Below are 27,725 nucleotides of genomic sequence, written 5' to 3' on the forward strand. Positions count from 1 at the left end.
TTATTTTTTTGCTTTGCAGTCATTTTTAATAAAAGTGCTCGAGCAAACTTGATCACCGGCCAAAAAGTAACATACCTTACTTTTTTCCAGATTCTTCCATTGAAATTAAATCTCAGGGCTCGCAAAATCTCCAGAATGTTAAAATAATCCATTCAAATGCTAGCCTCTTTAAACCATTCAAATGCCATCCAGGCCACGTCATATTAGGTCCAGGTCTCCTGGAACTGATTTTCGGGTATTCAGAACGATCGATTTCATTACTGCAACTCATTATTTCGAATCCAGGACAATAATCTGCGTTGATTGAAAAAATAGAATTACATTTTATGCTAAAAGCAAAAAAAAAGTTTACCTTGAAGGGATCAGAACCATGGATCTTCTGCTTACATTCTCTGAACATTTGCACTGCACCAAACTCACAGATGAAAGTGATTGTTGTCAGTTTCATCACTTTCCAGACAATGGTGACAGAAAATTTTGAATCAACAAATGAAAAAACTACTTAGTTACCATTTTTGTTCGAGTGCCAGGGCGAGTGCTATGATTGAAAGCGCAGTGCTATTCGTTAAAATAGCACGCGTGCTAACCGCGTGCAGCGCCAATGCATGTCTGGGCAGCAGTGTTTGGACTATTTCCCGTTGACGGTTTGTGGTAGAACGATTTATGACTAACCTAATTTCGCACCGCCATTAAATCATTTCACTACACTGACTGCCGGGAACCCCCCGCTGCTGGCCAACCGCCTGAAGTGTTATAATTATGTGCCATGATGGACCCACAAACAGAGCTCTAATTATTATTGCCGGTCGGCAGCGTGCCACCACAAACATGTGATCATTCAATCAACTACTTCTGCTGGTTTGTTTATTGCATCAACGTCTCAATCCGATCCGATCTTCATCAACACCTGGGCTGGCTGGCTGTCAGTTTCCCGCCAAGATCGGGAATGCATTGCACCACATGCACCGCAGGTCAGTGCAGTGATCTAATTTGAATATTTCTCCTCTGCCATCAATTTTGATCTACTAGAGGCAGGTAGGACATGCAGGTCATATGGGAGATCGTGACGAGACGCCCCAACTGACCGACATCTCGGTCGAGGGTTCAGTGAATTATACGCCCCCGCAGGAAGGAGGTGTGTGACCAGCGCGCGCCGACGAGCTGACAAGAACTAGGTGATTTTTTGCTTTTTGCAACATGTTACGAGTGGGCACTTTATGGGCTGTAATTGCACTGTACGTACGAGCCCACGCGCAGAATGGGAGGAAATTGTTTTGGAGAATTGTACAAATTTATGAGAACATGTGAGGTTTTTGAACAGACTGTTTTGAAAAAAATAAGGTTTGAGTTTAATTTTGTCTGTAATTTTAAGTTAACAAATCATATTAGCAGTGAAGAATTGTTTAAATACGATAGAGAAGACAGAACCGGCCCGATACGACTAATTGACTGAAATAACATTTTTCAACCAAGTGTTTTGATATTTTTCCGTATAGAGCATGACTATAACTTGGGGATCTTAAACAATAATATTATCTCAACTTAACATTCACGTTACTTAGCCCTATTTGGACAATAGAATAACAATAGATGTTTAAATTCGACAATAAAAGTCATATGTTTAGATTTATCTGTTAAAGTTTTGTTTAAAAATTGTATTGACAAAATTTCAAGAAACAATAAAAATATAATTAGAAAAAAATAAAGTTTAAATTTGAAAAAAAGGCTTAGGCCAATCATGTTTTTGAACCCATTTCCAGGGTTGTTACGGACGGCGCGGATCGCGCGGATGGCGCGGATGGCGCGTATCGCGCGGATCTGGCGCGGATTTGCTGGCTAATTTTGTTCAGGCGCGGATTTCGCGCGGATAGAATTTTGATAAATAAAATAATTGAGAACTATAGAATTTCTTTCAAGTTACAAAAAAAATATTATTACCAATTCAAAAAAAATAAATCTTTCTCGTTGAGTGCAAAAACATCAATTTCTAAGAAGTAACGAAGTACATTTTCTTCTGCAAATTATTGATTGTAAAAATACAAAATACGAAACTTCGAAATAATCTTCAAGGCGCGTTTATTTTTAAAAATGTATCATAATATCTTATATAAATTTTGCTTACGTGTTTTAAATATTTTTATGTTATTATTCACAGGATACATTCAATTTTTTATCTTCTTAATCATATTTCAAACTTTTTCCAAAAATTTAAACATAAGGATTAACATAAATGATTGCTAGGGTATGTTCCGGATTGGATTTAACCCTTAGATTTATTTTTTAAGCTCAGTACAGGCTATCAAAGGTTCCAAGGCATTTTTTAATATAACAAACAATAGATATTAAGAGATCATATTAATAACCATTTTATCAAAATCAAAATTACAAAATTCGAAAACTACAGCATTTCAAATATTTTAAGCTATGAAGCTTTTTAGATTAAAAAAAAAAATAAATCTAAAGTTTATATTTCCGTCTAAAAGCGAAATATTATAATAAAAAAAAATTGAAATCTGAAATTATTAAATTATTAAATTATTAAATTATTAAATTATTAAATTATTAAATTATTAAATTATTAAATTATTGAATTATTAAATTATTAAATTATTAAATTATTAAATTATTAAATTATTAAATTATTAAATTATTAAATTATTAAATTATTAAATTATTAAATTATTAAATTATTAAATTATTAAATTATTAAATTATTAAATTATTAAATTATTAAATTATTAAATTATTAAATTATTAAATTATTAAATTATTAAATTATTAAATTATTAAATTATTAAATTATTAAATTATTAAATTATTAAATTATTAAATTATTAAATTATTAAATTATTAAATTATTAAATTATTAAATTATTAAATTATTAAATTATTAAATTATTAAATTATTAAATTATTAAATTATTAAATTATTAAATTATTAAATTATTAAATTATTAAATTATTAAATTATTAAATTATTAAATTATTAAATTATTAAATTATTAAATTATTAAATTATTAAATTATTAAATTATTAAATTATTAAATTATTAAATTATTAAATTATTAAATTATTAAATTATTAAATTATTAAATTATTAAATTATTAAATTATTAAATTATTAAATTATTAAATTATTAAATTATTAAATTATTAAATTATTAAATTATTAAATTATTAAATTATTAAATTATTAAATTATTAAATTATTAAATTAATAAATTATTAAATTATTAAATTATTAAATTATTAAATTATTAAATTATTAAATTATTAAATTATTAAATTATTAAATTATTAAATTATTAAATTATTAAATTATTAAATTATTAAATTATTAAATTATTAAATTATTAAATTATTAAATTATTAAATTATTAAATTATTAAATTATTAAATTATTAAATTATTAAATTATTAAATTATTAAATTATTAAATTATTAAATTATTAAATTATTAAATTATTAAATTATTAAATTATTAAATTATTAAATTATTAAATTAATAAATTATTAAATTATTAAATTATTAAATTATTAAATTATTAAATTATTAAATTATTAAATTATTAAATTATTAAATTATTAAATTATTAAATTATTAAATTATTAATTTATTAATTTATTAAATTATTAAATTGTTAAATTATTAAATACCACAATTTTAGCCATTTTCTTAGTTTGGATCATATTCGGAGTCATATTTTAGTTAGAAAATTATAGAAAAGAAAATAATAGAAATTTCGTTTTTCGATTTTACGGAGTAAAATTTTGGCGAGAATTATCGAGTAAAAAATCATTAGATTTTTAAATTTTGCGGTTTAATTTAAATTTTTGAATATAAAATTTTATTTTTCTCCTGAAATTGTTTTCAAAGCAATGATATTTAAATTGTTACATCAACTGCTAGTAATCTTTCAGAAGTGGCGAAAAAGGTTGGTGCAGGTGGGATTTGAATCCACAACGGTACTGATCCAAATGCTTTCTAAGTTATTCTTTTTCGTTTAAAAAAAATAGTCATTATGTTACTCTCTTCTATGTTTGTCGCGAATTTATTTTTTTATATGGCGCGAATTTCGCGCGGATTGGGTTTTGGGTCGGCGCGGATCTGGCGCGGATTTTTTTTCAACTTGTCCGTAACAACCCTGCATTTCATAAATGCACAAAACAATTGATTGTTAAAATACATTGTATAACGCTAATTTATTTATTTTTGATCAAATAAAGCACTTGAGACTTTTTGAAATTTCTCAATTTTGGTACTATAGATGAAAAATGTTAAAACAATTTTTTATTGATTTTTTGAGAAAATTATTCTGCCCTGCCTAAACATTTTTTGAAACAAATCGTTCCTAGTTCATGCTATCCCTCGATATGAGCCTGCACAGTATCTTTTGTATTTTTTGTAGGTGTTTGTCAATTTTAGCTTTTTATGTTTTCATATATTTTAGGTAAAATTTCGATTTTTGTTTTTTTTTTTTCATATTTTGCGTTGCAACAATATTTGTCAATATATAATCTAGGACGTAACCAAAAAATGTTGAATACCTGTTTAAAACAAAAAGTAGGGGATACTAGTTGAAAATACGACAATGGCTGATTTTTTTCAAAAATACAGCAAAATTTTACAAAACAATTCAAAACAACACACCTAGACTTTTTAAAAAATAAAAAATAAAAGTTCTTCTTAGTTAAAAAATTGAAGTTGAAAAAGCATCGAAAATAGTTTTTGGCAAATTATTAGACCAAATAGGGTTCTAAGAACGAGCCAAAAATACAATTTTTCGACCACTTCAAATGTCAGAGTAAATTTGAAAAATTTTAAACTATTTTTATTGGAATGATCGGAAAATATCTTGATAGTTTCATATTTTGACATTGACAATCGAAACCAACCGGTGAAGAATTCCCCCCTGGGGAGAATTAGTGATTTTTTTGGTTGTAAATATTTGCTCGGGGGACCCCTTAGATCCCATTTTCTGATATAATATTTATGAGCTTGATTTACAATAAATGTGAATCGAAGATTTTTTTAACTTTTATTTTTTAAAGGGTTAAAATGGATCAAAATAAACATTTTTATGCATGTTTCTATTGTGAAATTGTTTCAGGAACACGAATATGATAAAATTATCACCAGAAAATGGGATCTAAGGGGTCCCCCGAGCAAATATTTACAACCAAAAAAATCACTAAAAGTAAAAGCGTCTAATCAATATGTTAAACTGCCTTACCCAAAGTGTTCTCTGTCTCAGATGGTAGTCCCAGATGTCCCTTACAAGCTGCTGGTCGAACCGAGTTGATATCTGGATGGAACACTTTTTTATTTGAATTTGAAAATTATGCTATTTTTTCACTAAAATGCCAATAACTCCCTTTAGATTTAACCAATTGGGATGCTCTATCCTGCATTTTGTTGCATTTTTTAAGCCCTTTCAGATGCATTTTGAATTTTGAAAATAAATTGAATTTTGCCTGAGTTATAGCCTTTTTAAGATATTTGACGTTTTTAAACCTTCAAACTTTGTGTCCCGATTTGCCCCACTTCCCGTTGACCTAGAGTGCTCATATTTTGGCCAGATGCTAGTTTTATATGTACAAACAACCCCTGAAAATTTCAGGCAGATTGGTGAGGTCGATGCGAGATGGGTATGCTTTGCTCGTGGACTCGCTCTTAAGCATATAATACTTGATATAATATTTATGAATAAAAAATTGGGTTTTCATTTAATAAAACAGTTCATTTCATTGTTCTGTTTATTCCACAAACTGAAAATTTAGGTATGTTTATTTATTTTTTTTTTTGCTTTTTAATGATAACTTCATCTTATGGTAAACATTGAATCTAAGATTTTTTTTCTAAATTCAAAAAAAGTATGCCATGACAGCCAATTTTTTTCCTAATGTTGGTACAACTGCGCGATTTTGACATTTCGGACGTGCACCATTCGTAACGCCATCTTATAATTCAAGATTCGAGTCAGAACCGTTACGTTACGCTCATCAATTGATATCGCATTCTAGCAGAATTTTCTTCTGCAATCACTCCCGGTATGGCACAAGCCACACTACTGACAGAGTCAAGCGCGCGTCCGTTAAGTCAGCTATCTATATTTGCAAACACAGAAGTCCCCTCCGCAACCAGGAATTCCATAATGGATTCGTCACCACACAGTGCGTGGCCGAATGGTTACGCTGTCGGCTTTGTAAGCGGATGATTCTGGGTTCGATTCCCATCTGCTCCAACCTTCCATCATATGAGGAAGTAAAATGTCGGTCCCGGCCTTGGTTGTTAGACCGTTAAGTCATTCCAGGTGTAGGAGTCGTCTCCATGCCATAAGTACAAACAACACACCAAACCAAGCCTACTCCGGTGGAATCGCTGGCGGCGGTTGGACTCGCAATCCGAAGGTCGTCAGTTTAAACACTGGGGTGGAAGGTTCCTTGGAGTAGAAAGTGGTTTGGGTGCTCTCCCCATTCAAGCCTTCGGACTCCTAGGTTCGAGCAGAAACTTGCAATAGAGACCACAAAAGACCCGAGGGTCGTTAATGTGGATGGTTTGATTTTTGATTCGTCACCGCACAGCTTAGCCATTAGCTTAGCATAAGTAGAAGCTTGTGTTTTGTAAATATAGAGTTTGCAAGCAACACCTTCACCAGAAGGTGGAACCGCAACCGCTCGTACTGGGCACATGCAAATATGGCCAGACACGTGCCACGATGCCGCCATTGTTGTCGTTGGATATTTGAATATTTAAAGGTGTGTTTGACCGCTAATTGCCGGCTGGAATTGTTCGAAGAAAGTTATTGGCGTTTCCTTTGCAGTTATCTATTTAAAATTTGCAAAATAAAGCCCTGATTGTAAATTTACTCCACTCTTGAAACATACATGATGTTGATGATCCACCCCCTTTTGGTTAGTGGAACTAATAGCAACTTTTACTTGCTCTTCAAGCAGAAGCATTATTCAATCGAGAGTTTGTCGGCTCGTCATCCACAAAGCTCCAAGTCATCCCCCAAACAAGGAAGCAATTATCCGGGCTTCGAGCATCAACCGTAGACAAATTATGAGAGCAGCAGCTCAACTCTCTCGGAGCAAATTTGAAGTGAAGATTCGCATCAGCAGGGCTTGATCCGCGTGTAAAATCCTTTGTACCCAACAAAAATCCTTGAACAGTTCCATGGATCGGATCAAAGTGCTATTAAGCTGCCAATTAAACTTCTAGGAGGGAGGGAAGAATTCTGGCACTATCGGGGCAGATTCTGTTGTTCTCTCCTAAATTTTATCCCATTGTGCTTGGTCATGGTTTGCCCAGAAGCTTGGAGCTGTCTGTTATTTTCCCCCCTCCAGGTTTGATCTGGCTAGACAGACGTGGTATGCTATAAATTGGGACTACCCAAGCGGCTTGTACGCCCCCCTTTTCAACACGGGGACCTGTCAGCTTTACACGATTTCTGCCCTGCTGTTTGGGTGTGATTTTGAGTGATGAAGTAGACTATAGTGCAAAACAGAACAAGATTTAGAGGTTTGTTCTTGGTTTTATTTTATATTGTTAAAGCAAATCAACAGGACCTTAAATAATTCTGAAATTAATACTATTTTGTAAATTCAAATTTATGTTATGTTTAACAGATTTAAAAAGACAACTTTCAAGCTATGTGACTATGAAGACTGACTCTCGTGTAACTGAGATACATCTACAACAGGAAGAAAATAAAATAAAATGAGGACCTCCTTAATGCTAATGGGCTATCTACAATCACTTAGCTTAGAACATCTAAGTAAAGTACACTCAACCCCCGGTGGTTGGTCACTTTTTCGTTTGACACTTTTTAGTTTGTACCCCGTTGGTTTGACAAAGTCAAACTAAAAAGTGACGAACTGTCACTTTTTACACGGCGCTCACTCACACTATCAAAACAAACGTTTGGTAGTGTGTGTGAACTCCGTGTAAAAGGGGTGTCAAACTAAAAAGTGACCCCGTTCGTTTGACAACAGTTGGTGTCAAACCATCGGGGTTTGAGTGTAGTTACTTAGGAAAGTACACAACTTACGGCCGTCATCCACAATCAACTTAGAAATTTTGCTGGGCTGATATACGTTGCTATGCAGTTGTTTGTTTACCTTTGATATTGAAACGTCAACTTACCGTAGATTTTGAAATTTTTCAAACCATACGTCAGTTTCTAATTTGATTACTTTTCCATTGTAGAAGCTCGGCTTCATTTCCGTTGATTCAAATTCCTAAGCTAAGTGAAATTTTCTAAGCTAAGTGATAGTAGATAGGCCATAACTCCTAACTTAATTTTCAAATGCCTGTAGTTGCTATAGTTGCTGATCCGTTTTTCAATGTCAGAAAAACAAAAGTGTAATGTTGCGATTTTTCCGGTAAAAAATATAACTCAAATTTTGAATTAAAGACAAACATTTAATTAGGGCCCAATTTTACAGCAAAAGTTGTTTAAAATTTCCCCCACTTTTAAAACAATTTCCTGACAATTTTAAAACAGAGTTGCAAAATTAAACTTTTTCCCGATTTTGCACAATCTATGGTTTTCCCAATTTTCCAACTTGATTGGACGAAGTGTTAAATTTTTTTAATGTATTTTGAAACAAATTTTTTTTTTCGTGGCGTGTGATATACGTACTTTAAGGATGACCCCTTTTATACAATTGAGAGGAAATAATATTTCCATGTTAAATGTTTTAATATTTAATATCTTTTTTTGGTTTAATTTTTTTTAAGTTAAAAAAAATACAGAAAATCGCATTGTGTTAAAGTTTTATCATTATAATTTTTTGTTGATGTTAAATTACGACAATCATTTTTTTTATATTCAGTTCATTTATGTTTGATTTAAGATAAACATGACAAAGAACCATTAATTTCCTAACGACCTTTAAACATGTTAACATGTTACAGAATCGCACACACTCTGTTAATTAAGCAATAAAATTTGCTCTGCTAACAGTAGCCAAGAATACACTGCTACCATTCCAAGCAAAACACAACTATTTTTTTACAATCGATTTTTACAACCGATCGATCACTTGTTGCCGTCTTTCAATTCGGCGTAATCGTACACAATGTTGTTCGATCGCGGCCTAACAGGAACAGAATTTTGACGAACCTAAAATTGCGGAAGGCGGAAAAGGTAATCGAGGCTAATGAGAAGCTATTCAATAAATGGAAACCGTTTTTGGCGCCAATTTAGGTTTCTGCCCGCGCACTATCTCTATGGATTGGATTCTAACGGACATTCCGGCAGTTTGCAACCGTTGATCGATTGCGATTTTTGATGTGTGATTAATTTGACAATTATAAATAATATTGTTTTTTGTTTTGTATCAATTCCAGATTCCCGACAGCTCACAAAAATCATCCGCCTCCACCAACGGAATCACGAAGCTTTCGTCGGTCACGTTCACCAAGGTGGCCGACCACGCCAGCCAGTCGGCGGCGGCCCTCGAGGACAACGACCAGGAGGACCTGGACCTGGAGCAGGAGATTGAGGAGAGCAAGTTTTGCACGCTGCCACGAAGCGGTCCGAATGCGTTCACCATTCGGCAGGTAAATTTGTATTAAATTAATTTAAAGAGAGAGATTTCAAATTTTAATCACTTTTCAGGCACGATTCGTCAAAGGAAATGGCTCGAAAGCGCTCGGATTTTCGATCGTCGGCGGCAAGGACTCACCGAAAGGTTCGATGGGAATCTACGTGAAAACGATCTACCCCAACGGACAGGCCGCTGAGAAGGGATCGCTCCAGGAGGGTGACGAAATCCTGTCCGTCAACGGGAAAGCCTTCCAAGGACTCTCGCACCAGGAAGCGATCAACGTGTTCAAGTCGATCAAAACCGGTGACGTGACCATTCTGCTGGGTCGACGGAACAATCGCCGCAAGATGGAAACGCCATCGCCCCAGCCCCAATCCGGAACGTCGCCACAGGCAAGGGATTAGAAAATCCCAATTTAAAAGTCGAGAACGTACTAGCTTTAGCAAAACGCAGCTTTCGAACACGTGTAAAAATACTTACGGGAATGCTATTTTTACCACCCTTAAAAATAAGGATTTCTTAAAATATACACCCTGCAATTATTAACTTGTAAGAGAAAGAGTATGAATTCGATTGGAAAGTGCCAAATTGTTACACTTTCAGACCCAGGCAGCTGAACAACCATTGAAAATTTGAAAACTAACCAGCAATCGACGAAGTGAAACCAAAATAAAGCATTGTAATCCAAAAATAAAACTGTCCGAACGTTTTGTAAAGATTTATTGTGCAAGCTAGTCTTTTTCTAAAAAATCATTAAATTTTCGTGCAAGCTGAACCGAATCACCAATTACTACTAAAAAAAATCTATATATTTTACTTAGTAACAATACCAAAGGATTTGTCATCAAATGAGAGCGAACAAAATGCGAATGAGCGAAGCATCAATCACCATTCACCTAATATTACTATCTTATCAGTATAATTTTTCGCTAAACTACTTTTTTTTTGTTTGTTTGTTATGCGCTGAAAACGGAGTTTCGAGCTCCCACATTATTCATGCTGTACATTTATCATTTATTTACCCTCGGATGAAATAAAGATCATTTAAAAATTAATGATTAATTACCCTGTGAATTTTTAATTTGAAGGAACTAAAAAGAAAAAAAAAACTTTAGATATGAATCCATGAACTTCGCTAACTCATGTGTCAATCATCGACTTTTTCTGAAATTTTTCGAGTAGTTCTCTTCTCTTTTCTAAATATTTTTCGTGACTTTTTGTATGGGTCATTCTTCGACAACTGGATGCACTATTGGCCACGACCTTCAGCGATTTGAAGCGAACTTGCAGGGGACCTCGGAGGGATTTTGACGAAATCTTCCGACAATAAAGTACAAACTGTTAAAAATTTTAAATTTTGAAATAAATTGTTAAATTATTTAAAATATAATTTCTCCCAATTTTATATTTGTAGCATTATAAAATATTTAAATTTTTAGCATATTTTTAGTTTTTTTTTAATTCTTAATGTTTGAATTTATACTTTTTAAATATCTGAATATTTGATTTTTGATTTTTTTTATTTTCAGATTCTCAAATTATGAAATTATTGTTTTTTCAATTTTTAAATTATAATTTTCGAGTATAAGAAATTTAATTTTTTTAAATTTGAAATGTTTGGTTTTCAAATTATTATCTTAGTCTTAATTTCTTGATTTCTAATTCTTTATTTGTAGCAATATTTGAATTTTTGATGATCTGAACTTTAAAATTACTGAAATTTATAATTTTTTAACTGTTTAATTTTTAGAATTTTAATTAATGCATTTGTATTTTTAATTCTTGAAATTCAGATTTATTTAATATTTGAGTATTTGATTTCTAATTTTTTTAAAGCATGGGATTTTCTTTTCAACTATTGGAAGGATTTTTAAATCAGGATTTTTTATTCAAGGAATCACAATTTGAAAAATAATAAATTTTGTTTTTTTTTTAATTTTTTTCTTAGTTTTAAATTTGTGATTTCTTGGTTTCTTATTTTATATTTGTATTTGTAGTATTATAGGGGAAATTCTCGTATGTTTGGCAGGTTAAGCACTCGCTCCTAACTCCATCCAATTAGCTGATTTTCACAATTTAAACAACTAATTTTGGAAAACTTTTGATAGAAACTTGCTTGCTCACTTCTTATTGAGCTATTTATCACTCGATTTTAGTTGAAACGCTTTTAATTAGCTTAAATTGAATGTCAAAGTTCTGACCTGCCAACATTAGAGGTACGCTAGAATTAGATGCTTTTTCCCTAAGACATTTTTATTTTCACATTATAAGACATTTTGAATACTTTAAAATTTATCATTTTTCCACTGTAAAATTTTTAAATAACGCGTTTGTTTATTTTTATTTTTGAAATTAAGATTTTTTAAGTGATTGCATATTTGATTTATAAATTTTTGAATTTTCTAATAGTTATTGCAGATTGCAGCGATTTTTAGACAACCTCAAACTACAGCAGAAAAAAACTGTCTAAGACACACCCTAGTTCGAAACTGTGTTCGAAAGTGTTCGAAAGCAACAAAGCTCAGTCGAGACACGCTCCACTCTAGGCGAGCGGGGGGAGAAGGGGTAGGATTTCAAATGTGCACATATTTGGTGTGCAGTTATGATTTGCAAGGGTGGAGAATTTGGTGCAAAGTGTGCAATAAGTTATTATATTTTTATTTATACATTTTGAAATTAAAATATTTTAATTTAAGAAATTTAAAATTCAAAAAAAAAAATTTTTTTTCTTAGTTTTGAATTTGTGATTTCTTGGTTATTTATTTTTTGTATTCTTTTTTATTATGTTTAAAAATGATTGAGTTTTTGTTTTACTTAAATTTTGATTTTTTTGCCAGAAAATTTAATGATATTTATTGTTCTCTTTGGAATACTTAATTTCGAACAAAACACAAAACACGTTTTCTGAATTTAGGATTATAAGGCAATTTGGAATTAATTTTTTTAGTTATATCGAATACAAAATTGATTCTTTTGCTATAAGCAAATCCATATAATAAGATTTTTGCATCAAAAAACATAGTCCACACCCGATTATCCGAAGGCCTTGGAAAGATTTCACTCCGAATAATCGAAACAAGGATATTTTTTGTTTTTCTGGGTTTGCCTTCCTCACCTCAATGAGGAAAGGCTATAAAATCACTCGAAAAACGAACTTCTTTATTAGACCTCGTAGACCCACCTTCGCGTAAACCTATTGACTCAGAATCAAATTTTGAACAAATGTCTGTGCGTGTGTCTGGATGTGAGTCCATGCACCGAAAAATATGCACACGATTATCTCCGGATTGGCTGATCCGATTTCGACCGTTTTGGTCTCATTCGATCCGTCTTGGGGTCCCACAAGACCCTAGTTAATATTATGAAGTTTAGTAAGATACTTCAAAAGTTACGCTAAAAAAACGATTTCGAATAAAGTCCGGAAGATTTTAAAAAGGGTGGTTTTTGTAAGAAACCCCGTCATGCTATACATTTTTATAAAGGCATTTAAAAGACCTTACCAACGAGCCCAAAACGTTGAAGATCTGAAAATCCTATCAAAAGTTATAAGCGCTTAAGTGTTATTTATGCACCTTTTTGGAGGCCGGATCATAAATATTTTGATGAAAACGTTGTCCGGATCCACCATACGATCTGTATTTGTATAGGTAATCACCTTTCCAATGAGTTAAAGATCTGACAACCCTATCAATGGTTATAACGACTTAAGTGTTATTTATACACTTTTTTAGACCGGATCTCAGATATTTTGATTAAAAAATGTCTTATTTATACTCTTTTTTGAGGCTCTGTAGTGAATTGGAGCCTAACATTTCAAAAGAGCACATAATTTTTATAAACAATAGTGCATCCCTTTCACTAAAATGACAGTTTTCATAAGGTGTGAAAGGGACACAATCTTGGTAAAAAAAAGTTATGTGCCCTAATGATATGGCAGCACGAATTAACTTCATGAATGTAAGGAAGTCACCACCCACCTAAGGTGGATTAAGCAACGTTTTTTATTGTTGAGCTGAAAATGTATTCCTAGGGTTTTTTCTTTACAAAAAAGGTCCTTTAAACATATGTAAGGCTACCAATTGTACGCATTTTTTCCCTACCGTATGGATTTTTGACCCTCATCGTGGATTTTTAACAGGCCGGATCATTCGGATTTGTACGGAATTTGATGATGACAAAAACATCTTTTTCAAATTGAATGGCTTTTTTAATGGGCCCAAGTTTTTGCTTGTCGGACATTTTTATTTAACAGTTAGTTTGATTATAACAGGTTAATTGGGTTCTAAAAATAAGCTAAAGTTTGTGATATTATTCTTCATAACGATAAAGCTTATTTATCTGAGTAAAATGTCCCTTTGTGCGACCGCAAAAGATCGAAAAAAAAAATGTTTTCTTGATAATTTATTGTTTTGCATTCAAATGAAAAAAAGTTATCAGAAATGGATTTTAATCGTGCTTTTTACCGTTGTACATAAAAATTTACATAGGGCTTTAGGACCCTATTTGCGTAAAATTTTCTATACAGTTGCTGTGCAGAAGTCCATGGCACTTCGGAAACTTTTTCAAAATTACTCTTTAAAGCCTCTAAAAAAATCAACCATTCAAATAATATGGCAACACTCTAATATTCAAATGCAGCCGCCCAACTGACAAATTGAGAAGGCGGCTGCTTAATATTTCGGCGGCTGTATCCAAATCGACCGTTTATCAAAATAAATTTGTGCTGCTCTTAGTTCTTTCAATTTTCAACGAATTTCGCTCGCAAATAGTGTTCCTTTCACATTAAAAACAATGGAAGACGACCTCAACCAGCTCTCCGCCAACATCATCACCAACCTGGACAAAATCAACCGCATCCTCGGCACCGGCCGCCTCGAATCGAAACTGCTAAAAAACGTCGACCTGCCGGATCGTCTGCTCCGCCTCTCCCAACAGGACTGGACGCCGTGCTCGGACGCGCGCTCAACGAGCCCCGCCGACCGCCTGTCGGCGGAAGACGTGGACGCACTTTTCGCCAAAATCCGCCACCGTTCGGCACCGCCCAAGAAGACGACGGCCCCACTGAAGAAGGCCATTCCGCTGCAGCAGTCGCGGATATTGAACGAAACAAACCTGGTGAGCAGTCAGTCGGGGTCGTTCAGCGATCTGAGTGAGAGCAGTGGGAAGGCGAAGCCGGCGATCGACGTGGAGGCGCTGGTCAGTTCGTTGCGGAAGTCGGCGCAGTCGCTGGGGGAGATCGAGAACCGGACGCTGGAGCCGGTTGATTTCGAGCGGATTGAACGGTATAGTAAGCGCGAGGGAGCTAAGCTTCGGGACGGGGTGAGGGATGTGGAGATGATGGTGGTTGACCTGGAGAAGTACGTGAATAGTGAGCGGTTGGGGGATGAGGAGGACCGGAAGGAGCTGATGCGGGAGACGCTGGTGGGGAAGCTGAGGGAGTTGTCGGAGGTAGGGTTGATTGCTTTTGAATCTTGTTTAAACTGATTTTAAGTTTGTTGTAGACCATGTCCCAGGTGATCTTCATCAAGAACAACGAATACATTCCGGATATGAGCAAGACGCTGGTGCTGGATTCGTTCCCGCTGGCGGAGTGCCTCGACGATGTTAACGAAAACATTCGTCAGAAGAAGCTGTATCAATAGTTTTAAGCTTGTTTATGTACATTAATTTCGTATTAAAATGCTTTATTGTACGTTTCAAGTCTTTTATTCAATACATCGACCTCAAGCTGCAATTTTCTTCTTTTCAATCGAAGAATCCGCGTTTCTTCCCGAAGCTTATCTCTTCTAGCTCGAAGCACTTCCAGCTGCGCTCGAACTAGCCGATTATTTGAGCCGCATGCAAAGCATCGGTTGGATTTCCACCTGTGGCGATTTCTACAGGCTTTCGCAATCGGAGTTGGACATTCTTCAACCTCCTGTCTTTGATTCTCGAGAGATTCTTGGACTAGTTCTTCTTCAACCGATTCTACGCTAACCATTTCAGTCTTGTCATTCTCATAACCATCAACGGAATCGTCCAACAAACGTTCTTCCAGCATTCCATAAACTTCAGAGTCTTCAACCAACTCTTCAAGCTTTTCGTAGGACTCCCCACCAAGCTTCACAACCTGCACAAGCTCCCTCGTCAACGCTGCCGTCCGCTCCGGATCCTCCAGCATGTCCTGAAACTCCACCCGCTTCTTCAGCGAAGCCGCCATGTTGCAGATGTCCTTCGAGCTCAGCTCCTTGCCCGTTTTCGTGTGCACATACTGTTTAATCAACCTCCGGTCAACGCCGTAAAACAGCAGTTCCAGCACCTTCTGTCGCTCCTCCGACGAAAGTTTCTTGCTGTGAGCCAAGTTTTCCTGGGTCACCTCGTGATTGTGGACGTTACACACGTCGACCACCTGCAGCAATTGACCGCACCTGGTCGCGCGAAGCGCGATAAACGCCGGACAGTTGCTACGCAGCGATGTTCGCCTAAAACAAATAATTTTAAAACCCACCAACTTCCGTTAAATCATAAAAGCAAACTTACACCCTCTTAACGCCGGTGGCCTTCGTGGCGAACTTTTGGCCGCCAAAGATGCACGCATAGCGCACCGAGTAGTACCGCAGGTCGGGCCGAATCGGGCAGGACGTCTTGTAGGAGGCTCCCTCGATGGTGCGCGAATCACGCCGCCAGTAGTGGACCAGGTCGTGATGGGTGTGCGCCTCCAGGCGGGCCCGGAACTGGTCGTACGAGGGGAATGATTCGCCGGCGCGGAAGGCGAACTCACTGGCGACGGTTACCGGACCGGTGGGCGTCGTCATTTCGCGTCACTAGCTTTGAGTTCTTTTGAGTGTTCGCGCGGATTGATGGATAGGATTTGAGTTGCTTTGTTTGTGAAGTTCAGTGTGAATATTTCCCTGACCCTTCTTCACCCTTACCAAAAATCATGATTTTCTGAGTTCAATATCCCACTTTCAAAAGATTTTTTGAGCTCAGGTACTACAACCATAAAAATGGTTATATGGGTTGAACTGAAAATTCGTATGAAAAGTGGGATATTGAACTCAAAAAATCATGATTTTTGGTTAGGGTGTTCGTAAAAATGGCAGGGCTGCTAGTTTTATGGAGCGAATCCACGAGCAGGGTATGCTCAATTTGCATCGACGTCTCCAATCCGTCTAAAATTTGTAGGGTTTGGGTTGGTTTGTTTGGACCTATGTTTAGACACATGTAACCAGAAAAAAATTCTAAAAATTTAAAATTCTTGAATTCTCAAACTTTTAAAATTCTCAAATTTATATTTTTTAAATGCTTACGTACTTTAATTATTAATTATAGAATCCTTAAATTCTTGATTTTTTAAAGATTTTATGAATTCTTAAATCATAATCATTAAAATTATTAGTGCAAAGTTTTTGAAATTCTTGAATTTATAATTATTTTAATCCTGAAATTCTTTATTTTTTAAGTTCTTTATTTCTAAAATTATTTAATTCTTAAATTTTTAAAAGCTTAAATTCACATATTCTTAATTTCTTAGATTCTTGTATTCTTAAATACTTGAATTCTTAGATTCTTGTATTCTTAAATACTTAAATTCATAAATTCTTAAATTATTTAATTCCTAAATTCTTAGATTCTTGTATTTTTAAATACTTTGGTTCATAAATTCTTAAATTTTTAAATTATTCAATTCTTAAATTCTTAAATGCTTATATATATTATTCTTAAATTCACAAAATCTTTAATTCTAAAATTCTTGAATTCTTAAATTCTTGAATTCTTAAATTCTTAAATTCTTAAATTTTTAAATTCTTAAATTCTTAAATTCTTAAATTCTTAAATTCTTAAATTCTTAAATTCTTAAATTCTTAAATTCTTAAATTCTTAAATTCTTAAATTCTTAAATTCTTAAATTCTTAAATTCTTAAATTCTTAAATTCTTAAATTCTTAAATTCTTAAATTCTTAAATTCTTAAATTCTTAAATTCTTAAATTCTTAAATTCTTAAATTCTTAAATTCTTAAATTCTTAAATTCTTAAATTCTTAAATTCTTAAATTCTTAAATTCCTGAATTCTTAAATTCTTAAATTATTAAATACTTAAATTCTTTATTTTAAATTCCTCAATTCTTCAATTCTTTAATTCTCAAAGTCCTAAAGTTTTAATGTTTTAAATACTTAAATTCTTAAATTCTCAAATTCTTAAATTCTTATTTTTCTTAATTCTTTCATTATTGAAATCTTTAAATCTTAAATTTTCTAATTCTTAAATTCTTAAAGTTCTTCTATTTATATTCTTTAAATTCTTAAATTTTTTTAGTTCATATTCTTTGAATTCTTAAATTTGTAATTTCTTAAGAGCGAGTCCACGAATAGGGCATACCCCTTTGTATGGGACGTCGTTTGGACCTCACCAATCTGCCTGAAATTTTTAGGGGTTGTTTCAAGGGGAAAACCACTCTCATCAAAGAGCCCTGGGCACCATCGGGCACGTTCTCGGGCACCTTCAGGCACCTTCAGGAACATGCTCGGCACCTTTCATTCTGACTTTGACAGTTAGAAAATCCAATTCAAAATATCAAAGTAATCTGGATTCTGTCCCAAACATTTTAAGTTGTCAGAAGAACTGTTTCTGGTTGCAAGTGCATTTTGTTAAATTGATTTGTGAGCTAAAAAATGTATTTGCCGTGAAATCTTTTTGTTGCTGATCTTTTTATTTTTATAACGTAAGGAAAGTAATTTTTAAATCATAAATAACGAACCTATTTTTCTTTTGTAGATGTTGCAAAAAAACTCGATATTTTGATTGAAGCACAATTTCAAGATAATAAATACGGCATGCAAGAGCTTAATTTTGAAATTTGATAATATTTTAAAATGTATTTAAATTCTTCAGGAATAAAAGCAATGTTATATGCTTCTGGTGTACTTTTATGTGAAACAGAAAAACAGAATAACGTTTATGGTCTAGAAATTAGTTTTGTCACTGTGAATCGTTTCACTATTTAGCATTTGGGCACATCGAATTCAAAGTTTAAACGACGACGTTTAAACATGGATAACGTCGAATGGTTACGCTGTCCGCTTTGTAAGCGCATGATCATGGGTTCGATTCCCATCTGCTCCAGCCTTCCTTCGGATGAAAAGTAAAACCTCGGTCCCGGCCTTAGTTGTTGTCAGGCCGTTAAGTCATCCCAGGTGTAGGATTCGTCTCGTCGTTGATTTGTGTACATTAAATGGCTATGTATGTGATTGTTGTTGAAATAGACCTCAATATTATTGAAATGCCTAATAAAAAGATTTTTAATTTTCCGTAAAATTTTATTGAATTTTTATTGATAATGTTCATTTCGTCGAAACATACAATAAGCAAGGTTAACTATTCAGCCACATGGAACAGCTCTTGAACCAGCTAGGGACATCGCCGTGATTTTTGAAAACAGGGGAAGCTGGGTAGGACCAGTTCGGTGTTCGGCGGACCAGGTGTTCGGTGTAGGACCAGGTTCAGTGTTCGGTGATGACCACTTCCGACTACAACGCTGGACCGAGACGATTGCCACAGCTTTTCGTGCTGACGGCTGTCGATCACCGAGGATCGAGCCACTGAAACGACATTAGGGGGAGCGGTTCTCTATCCCGAACCTCTCTGGGAGAATCACACGACCCGTTTTAGCAGGACGCACCCAGCTCGAAGGCCACATACGCATCACCCATTCACTCAGTCTGGATTGGATTGGAAAATTAATGGATGCATTCCGTTTGTGTTTGATTTTATAATTATTTTTTTCAATCGTTTTTTCCCTAAAAGAGAAAAGTATTTGAACAAATTACATTCTATTGTTTGATTAAACACATCTTACCAACAATCAAAACTCTGCAACAATAGATTTCATACAGCAGAATAAAAAAAACTTGATAATCAAATCTTTGAAAAACCGAAAGCTCAACGCTGACAGGATTGTAAAAAACAATATAAACAAATATTGTAACACGGTTGCTATGTACCGTCCTGTTTTCTTTCTTGGTATCAGGCTCACTCAGGCACCTTCGGGCACGTTGGGGCACCTTCAGGGCACAGCCTACTCGGGGGCAATGAGCAGAGTGGTTTTCCCCTTGGGTTGTTTGTACATATAAAACTAGCATCTGGTCAAAATATGAGCACTCTAGGTCAACGAGAAGTGGGGCAAATCAGGACACAAAGTTTAAAAAATCTTAAAAAGGCTATAACTCAGGCAAAATTCAATTTAATTTCAAAATTCAAAATACATCTGAAAGGGCTTAAAAAATGCAACAAAATGCAGGAAGAAGCATCTCAATTAGTTAAATCTAAAGGAAGTTATTGGCATTTTAGTGAAAAAATAGAATAATTTTCAAACTCAAATAAAAAAGTGTTCCATCCAGATATCAACTCGGTTCGACCTGCAGCTTGTAGGGGACATCTGGGACTACCATCCGAGACTAAGAACGCTTTGGGTAAGGCAGTTTAACGTATTAAATAGACACTTTTACTTTTAGTGAATTTTTTGGTTGTACATTTTTGCTCGGGGGACCCCTTAGATCAAATTTTCCGGTGATAATTTTATCATATTCGTGTTCCTGAGAAAATTTCACAATAGAAACATGTACAAAAATGTTTATTTTCATCCATTTTAACCCTCTAAAAAATAAAAGTTCAAAAAAAACTAATATTCACAGTTATTGAAAATCAAGTTCGTTTCCAAGGATACTAGATGACACCAGAAAAAAAGCAGCTTCTTAATTTTTTCAAACTTTTATTTTTTAGAGGGTTAAAATGGATGAAAATAAACATTTATATGGATGTTTCTATTGTGAAATTGAATATGATAAAATTATCACCGGAAAATTTGATCTAAGGGGTCCCCCGAGCAAAAATGTACAACCAAAAAATTCACTAAAAGTAAAAGTGTCTATTTAATACGTTAAACTGCCTTACCCAAAGCGTTCTCAGTTTCGGATGGTAGTCCCAGATGTCTCCTACAAGCTGCAGGTCGAACCGAGTTGATATCTGGATGGAACACTTTTTTATTTGAGTTTGAAAATTATTCTATTTTTTCACTAAAATGCCAATAACTCCCTTTAGATTTAACCAATTGGGATGCTTCTCCCTGCATTTTGTTGCATTTTTTAAGCCCTTTCAGATGTATTTTGAATTTTGAAATTAAATTGAATTTTGCCTGAGTTATAGCCTTTTTAAGATTTTTGACGTTTTTACACCTTTAAACTTTGTGTCCTGATTTGCCCCACTTCTCGTTGACCTAGAGTGCTCATATTTTGACCAGATGCTAGTTTTATATGTACAAACAACCCCTGAAAATTTCAGGCAAATTGCTGAGGTCGATGCGAGATGGGTATGCTTTGCTCGTGGACTCGCTCTTAAATTCTTTAATTGTTGAATTCTTTAATTTTTAAGTTCTTTAATTCTTAAATTTATATTTTTTAAATTCTGAAGTGCTTAAATTTAAGAATTCTTAAATTATCGAATTCTGAAACATTTCTCAATTTTTAAATTCTTAAATTGATTAAATTTAAAAAAATCTTATGTGCTTAGATTCTGAAATTCATAAATTTTAAAAATTTTAAATACTAAACTCCTTAAAATCCTAGGTTCTAAAAACCTCAAATTTCTTAATTCCTCAACACCTAAATTAAAAAATTCTTTAGATTCTTAAATTCTAAAATCCTTCAATTCTTCAGCTCTAAAATTCTAAAATCCTTAAATCAGAGACACACATTTTAAGAAAATTTCAAATTTCCTGATTCATTTATCCGGAGTGAAACTTTAACTAAGACTCCGAATAATCAGGTGTTTGTTTTTTTAATCTGAAGTTTTCAATATTTTATAAATGTTTTGAACATTTTGGGACTTTAGTGTTCTATGGATCTATGAATTTAACATTTATTTTTGAATGATAAATTTTTATTATTTTTGTTTTGTATTTCAGAATTATAATTCAGAAATTTAAAAATGGGAAAATTTGGAAATCACGGAATTTGAAAAAAAAAATTAACACAGTTCGTCCTCGCCAAAATTTCACTCCGGATAATCCGGTAATTTTTTGGTTGGATGTTGGTCTCTAATTTAAAATATGACTGAAAAATGCTCCAAAATAATATGAAATTCTGTTATTTAAGATGGTAACTGTGAGCATTTTAAAATTTATAATATTCAAGAATTTTAGAATTCATTTAATATTACATAAAGAATTGTAGAGTTTTAGTTTTTTTATTTGATCTTTTAAATTTATGATTGTTTGAATTTACAAATTTTAAGAAAAAAATAACTTAAGATTTTCGAATTTGAGATTTATTTTTTAAAATATTTTTACAGTTCAGACTCCATTATCCGATTATTTCCTTATTTGATTTTCTTGCTTAACATCAAATATAAGTTCGCTTTGACAAAATTTAAGTAATTGATCGCCTGATGGCATACCAAACGCATTTTCTCAATATTCAGCCACCGCCATTTTGTAGCCAAAAGTACTTTCATGTAAACTCGAACGGGATTCAGTAACCTGCACGTGAAATGTGCAATTTGGAACGTTCATTAAATCTAGAATACTTTTTCAAAACTAATGCGCCGTGGGTTTCCTGCGTACATAAAAGGCGTTTGAAAAAGTAAGCGAGAATTATCTTAAAAGGGGACTTTCGGATGGATTAAGAACACGATCGATTGACAGCACATTGCAAGATAGAACTGTTTATATTGGAGATTTTTGCAACTTTACCATTTCTACTAGAATAATGTTTTCCCATGCAATTTTCACATCAAATCGAATATGGTTATTTGATAATCAATGTTAGTAGTGTATGTTTTGCTTCATAATCTTACGCGCTAAGCCATTCCACAAATGTGCAATAAGTTAGTGTTGATCGAATATAGTTTTTATTTATATTATCTTAATAAAATCATTGCTGCCGAAGCAAATCTTTTTTCCCCGCTATAAAGAACTAAATTTCACTGCAGTTTTTTGTTGGCTTTCCGTCTTACCAGTCAATTCAGAGATTTTTGTCATCAAGTTAAAAACATCAAAATAAGTGGTAAGCGATCAGTCCGGTCCAATGTTTCAAATCTGTCATAATATTCCCCCCTCACAAGATCAATATCTCTAGAACTCTAAACACAATTGCTTACACATAGTCGTCGTAACGAGTCGGGTAAAAGTATAGTTGCAAAGTTGCTTTCAAAGTGCGGTTAGTTAATCTTACGTGCTAACACATCGCGTCGTGTCTAATCCATATCGTCGTCGTCGTCCGAGATGGTGTACTTCTTCTGGGGTCGCTTCCTGCGTCCGGGCGTGCCCTTCGGCTTGGACGCGGACGCCGCCAGCGACGAGCTCGCCGACGAGGTGCTCGCCTTCGGGATCTTCAGCTTCATCTTGACGCTGCTCGTCTCCTCGTCCGAGTTGTCGTCGTCGTCTGTTGAGGTGGGAAAAATCTTGTTAGAAATTGGGGGAGATTTTTTGGGTGGGGGGAACTTACCGTCGTCGTCGGAATCGTCCTCTTCGGCTCCCTCGAGCACCTTTTGCTTGGAGGTGGTAAACACGTTCTGGATTTCGACGCTGTCGGAGTAAATTAGGGACGTGTCTTCGTTGTACATCTGCGCGTTCTGGCACAGCTGGAAAAAGTCTTTTTCCAGGTCGGCAAAGTCCGCGTACTTGGCCTCGTCGATGCGCGTCAGGATCTTCTTGATGTCGATGGGTCGCTTGATGACCTCGTAGTAATCGGGCAGTTCGCGCTTGGACGGGAGTTTCATGAAGGGTTCGGAGAGCACGCGTCCCTCCTCGTCGGTGTACTTGATGACGGCGTCGATGACCTTCTTCATTTGCTTCTTGACTCGGGGGTGGGTGGTTCCCTTGCGGCGTTTGGTCACCGTCGAGATGACACTCTCGTCGTCCGAGTCTTCCTTGCGGCTCTTGCGCTTGCGGCCTTTGCGTTTCTTCTCGCGTTCCTCCTCTTCGAGCTCCTCGTCAAAGTCCGCGCCGTCGTCGATGGCCTTGAGCCATTCCTTCTCGGTTAGGCTGTCCGTGTAGTCGACCTCCTTGCGTTGACGCGAGCCGCGGCCGAGAATCGAGTTGTCCTCTTCGTAGTCCCAGCGATCGACCTCTTCCTCCTCCTTGACCAACCAATCGGGTAGCTCGGATTCGTCCAGCAGACGAGGCTTGACCTCTTCGGCCTTGCGCTCGGCGTCCATCTTCTTGAACAGCTCCAACTCTTCATCGCTTCGAGAAATCATCAAGTTGATCACCTCATCGTCCGGGACTTCGTTCTCCTCTTCCTCGTCCATTTCGTCCTGGTGCAGAATGCTCTGCAAGAACTGCTGCCGCTCGCTTCCCGTGGACTTTTGATCGAACATACCGGCCTGGATGACCTTTTCGTCCATGTTCAGTTTGTACCGGGCCGCGGCCAGGATACGCTCCTCGACCGAGTTGACCGTCATGAGACGCAGCACGCGCACCTCGTTCCGCTGGCCGATACGATGGGCACGATCCTGGGCCTGCAAATCCTGGTGAGGATTCCAATCCGAGTCGAAGATCACGACCGTGTCGGCAGTTTGCAGATTCAGACCCAAACCTCCGGCACGCGTCGACAGCAGAAACACAAAGTACTCCGAGTTCTTGCAGTTGAACTTCTTCAGCAGATCGCCACGATCTTCCGCCTTGGTAGTACCGTCCAACCGGAGGTAGCCAAAGTTGCGCCAGCCCAAGTAATCCTCGATGATGGTCATGCACTGCGTCATCTGACAGAAGAGCAGCACGCGATGGCCGGACGCCTTCAACTTGGGCAGAATTCGATCCAACAGCTCAAACTTGCCCGACGCACGGTACAGATCCGGTCCGCTAACCGTCGTCCCGGACCCCCCAATATGATCGCAGTACTTCTCCTCGATGGCCTGGAACATGAACGGATGGTTGCACAGCTTGCGCAGTTGCACGATCGTGTTCATCAACGCCTTCGCCCCGCCCTTGCCCTTGTTGCCCTTCTCCGATCCGTCCGTCAGCAGCACGCCCTTGCTCTGCATGTGCTTGTACAGCACACGCTGCAGCCCGCTCATGTCGCACTTGATGATGTACTCGACCTTATCCGGCAGCTGCGACTCCACCTCCTTCTTCAAACGACGCAGCAAGAACGGACGCAGCACCTTGTGCAGACGCCGGATGATCAGAATCGTTTCCTCCTCGTTCAGCTCGACCTTCTCGCCGGTGGTGGCGAACGGCGCGTTGAACCACTGCTCGAACGTCGAGCACGACTTGAAGATCGAGGGGAGCAAAAAGTTCAGCAGCGCCCACAACTCGGGCAGCTTGTTCTGCAGCGGCGTTCCCGTCAACAGCAGCCGATGGGGCGCGTTGTAGTGCGTGTTCAGCACCTGCGTCAGCTTGCAGTGATGGTTCTTCATGCGGTGACCCTCGTCAATGATCATGTACTTCCAGCTCAGCTTCGCCAGCACCGCTTTGTCCTTGATGACGTACTCGTACGTGGTCAGCAGCACGTTGAACTTGGTGGCCTTCATCTGGTTCTGGACGGCACGCCGACCTGCGGGGGAACCCTTGTACGCGACCACTCCGACGGCCGGAGCCCACTTCTCAAACTCGAGCACCCAGTTGGACAATGTCGACAGCGGAACGATAACCAGATACGGCCCGTTGTTCTTCTTCTTCTCCATCAGGTAGGTGACCAGGGCGATCGTTTGAATGGTCTTTCCCAATCCCATCTCATCGGCCAAGATCCCGTTTAGATTGTTGTTAAACAGCGACACCAGCCACTCCAACCCCTTGATCTGGTACTCCTTCAGCTTGCCGTTCACCAAGATCGAAGCCTGCTCGGTGACCTTCTCGTGCACGGTATGCGCAATGCTGTAGTACGTCTGCTCCTCCGTCTTGTACTCATCGTCCTCCACCTTCGCCTTCTGAATAACCTCCTTCGTCTTCTTGTCCGTAGATTCATCCCCGTCCTTGCGCTTCTCATCCGACTCGTCCTCGTCATCATCATCTTCCCCGTCCGAAATGACGTACTCCCAGCCCGGGTGGACCTGCAGCCAGCCGTACAGATCGCGCAGATACGGCGCGTCGTCCCCGGTGATGGTCTTGCCCGAGTTGGTCTCCATCACCGTCACGCGACAGTCGTGCGCCTCGCAGTCCGTGTCCAAGTGCTGAATGTCTCCGCTCTCCAGAACCATGCGCTTCTTGCGCCGCTTGCGCTCGTCCTCGTCGTCCTTCATCTTCTTCTGGTCGACCTTGTGCTGCTTCACCATCTCCGTGAGGTTCCCGATGTACTCGTCCGTTTGCGACAGCAGGAACGCCAACCGTTTGTCTTTCTTCTGATCGATAAGCTTGCGGTAACCTTCCTCGTCCTCGGCCATCAACCGCCGCATACGTTCCTTCTCGATGCGCTCCTGCTCTTTCTTCTGTTCGCGTTCGGCGTTTGCGTGGTAGTTCATGATGGCCTTGTTGAGCCGGCCCACCTTGGCGACGTTGTTCCTGTGGTACTCCTTGAAGTCCTTGCCGTGCTGGAGGACCAGCGCGAGGAACTCCTGGTGCTTCTGGCGACGTTTGCGCTCGGCCTCCAGCTTCTGCTGCTTCTCGAGCTTCTCGGTGGCACGAGCTTCACGTAGACCTTGACGTTTGGTGCGCTTGTAGGCCTTCACGTTGACGGCGGTCTCCAGCGTGGTGTCTCGGCGAGTGCACTGAACGATTTCCGAGCGCAGTTGACGCTGGAAGTTGAGGACGCGAAGCGCGCGCAGTTCAATCTGCGCTTGGATGCGCATATCTTCCGGCATGATGGCCGGCAGGTTGTTGAGTTCTTCCATGCGCAGGGCAATGCGAGCGGCCATGCGGTTTTCACGCTCCTGGAGAATCGTGATGGGGTCCAAGCCGACCGGTTTGGCGACGGTCGTGACGCGGTTCTGCTTCTGGATTGGCTGAACTGTGGGGGCTTGGGCTGCCGGACGAGGAACGCCTCCGGCACCGGCTGGGCCTTGCGAGCTTGGACGCTGTGGCTGTCCCGGTCCACCGGGGCCTCCCATTTGGGGCGGATGTTGCTGCTGGGGACCTCCCATGGTCATGCCCGGCATCGGACTCTGGTTGGGAGGCATTCCGCCGGCGGGAGGTTTGCCCGGTTCTGGAGGACCAATCTTGCCCGGTGGCATTCCGGGCGGACCCTGGGGAGGGCCTTGCGGTGGACCTTGCTGCGGTGGTCCCTGCTGTTGTGGCATTGACGGCTGTGGAGACGGTCCACCCGGGGGTCCACCCTGGAAGGGGCTGGATGGTGGCGTCGGACACTGCGGCGGAGTTCCGTCCGAACGTTGAGCCTGAATTTGCGCGGCCAGCTGCTTGTTGATGGGCTGGTGACGGGCCAGCAGTCGATAGGCCATGATCTGTCCCCGGAGTTGGTGCAGCTGGTTGACGTTCAAGTTCTGCTGCTTCGAGGTGGCGCGGATCGCCAGCAGTTGGGAGTAGCGTGGATCTTCCTGGAGTCCCTTCTCCTCCATGGAATCAATGGCTCGCTGGAGAGCACTCAGATTTTCCTGACCTGGCGGTGGCGGAGGTCCTCCGGGCATCATATTTGGACCTCCCGGTCCACCCATGTTGGGGCCTCCTGGACCGGCCATTCCCTGACCGGGACCTCCCGGCTGCATCGGACCTGGCGGTGGCGGACCCTGCGGAAAGAATGAGAAAATCATTGTTACTAAGCTGTTTAAATGGTTATCCAAGCATTACTAAAGACCTAATTAGGCAGACTAATTACTAACTAAACCAAGCTAATAAAAGTCGATCTCTTATCACCACCGTCGCCTAGATCACCATGAGAACTCTACTAAGCTCGACCCTGCTCCAAATCGCACTGCTCCAGCTGTCCTCCGGATACAACTACGCGACGCGGCAATGTTACGTCCAGAAGCAACCCAGCCAGTGGTACCCACGGCCTGTCGCCATCCACGTGGGTCACGAGTGCTACCCCTTCAAACCGGACGACGGAACCAGCGACGAGCCGATCTTTCCCGACCAGGAGGACCAGTGCTGTTCGTGCCAGATGAAGGGACCGACTACGCCGCGGATGAAGACGACCAGGAAAAGGAAACCCACGACGCTGAGGCCACAGACGGCGAAGCCGACGGAACCACGTCCTGGGGAGTCGTTGAATGGTACAACGTCGAAACCACAGTCGACCG

General features: G+C 37.9%; 4 protein-coding genes across 5 annotated transcripts in view; 2 read left to right on the forward strand and 2 right to left on the reverse strand.

Moving 5' to 3' along the window:
- LOC120415359 (pro-interleukin-16-like) overlaps positions 1-10,621 on the forward strand; it is a 136,354-nt gene extending 125,733 nt beyond the window's left edge. The window contains exons 4-5 of the mRNA XM_039576850.2: positions 9,360-9,572; positions 9,631-10,621. Coding sequence (XP_039432784.1) covers positions 9,360-9,572; positions 9,631-9,963 — 546 coding nt within the window. The 3' untranslated portion in view covers positions 9,964-10,621. The remainder of the gene's footprint in view (positions 1-9,359; positions 9,573-9,630) is intronic.
- A 3,592-nt stretch (positions 10,622-14,213) lies between these two features.
- LOC120415436 (uncharacterized) lies at positions 14,214-15,251 on the forward strand. Its single transcript, XM_039576985.2, has 2 exons — positions 14,214-15,007; positions 15,061-15,251. The coding sequence occupies exons 1-2, from the start codon at positions 14,351-14,353 to the stop codon at positions 15,199-15,201; spliced, it is 798 nt and encodes a 265-aa protein (XP_039432919.1). The 5' UTR covers positions 14,214-14,350; the 3' UTR covers positions 15,202-15,251.
- Positions 15,234-16,441, reverse strand: LOC120415435 (uncharacterized). The gene is made up of 2 exons (XM_039576984.2): positions 16,079-16,441; positions 15,234-16,020 (listed from the first exon to the last, which is right to left on the reverse strand). Exons 1-2 carry the CDS (start codon positions 16,351-16,353, stop codon positions 15,234-15,236), a joined length of 1,062 nt encoding a protein of 353 aa, XP_039432918.1. The 5' UTR covers positions 16,354-16,441.
- Positions 16,442-22,229: 5,788 nt separating this feature from the next.
- Positions 22,230-27,725, reverse strand: part of LOC120415406 (ATP-dependent helicase brm) — a 35,076-nt gene continuing 29,580 nt past the window's right edge. For both annotated transcript variants that reach the window (XM_039576933.2, XM_039576934.2), the window contains exons 2-3: positions 23,039-27,212; positions 22,230-22,975 (exon numbers count right to left, since the gene is read on the reverse strand). In XM_039576933.2, the coding sequence (XP_039432867.1) occupies positions 22,788-22,975; positions 23,039-27,212 (4,362 nt within the window). In that variant the 3' untranslated portion in view covers positions 22,230-22,787. The remainder of the gene's footprint in view (positions 22,976-23,038; positions 27,213-27,725) is intronic.

Source organism: Culex pipiens, chromosome 2, assembly GCF_016801865.2.
Source record: "Culex pipiens pallens isolate TS chromosome 2, TS_CPP_V2, whole genome shotgun sequence".
In the NCBI taxonomy this organism is placed as follows: domain Eukaryota; kingdom Metazoa; phylum Arthropoda; class Insecta; order Diptera; family Culicidae; genus Culex; species Culex pipiens.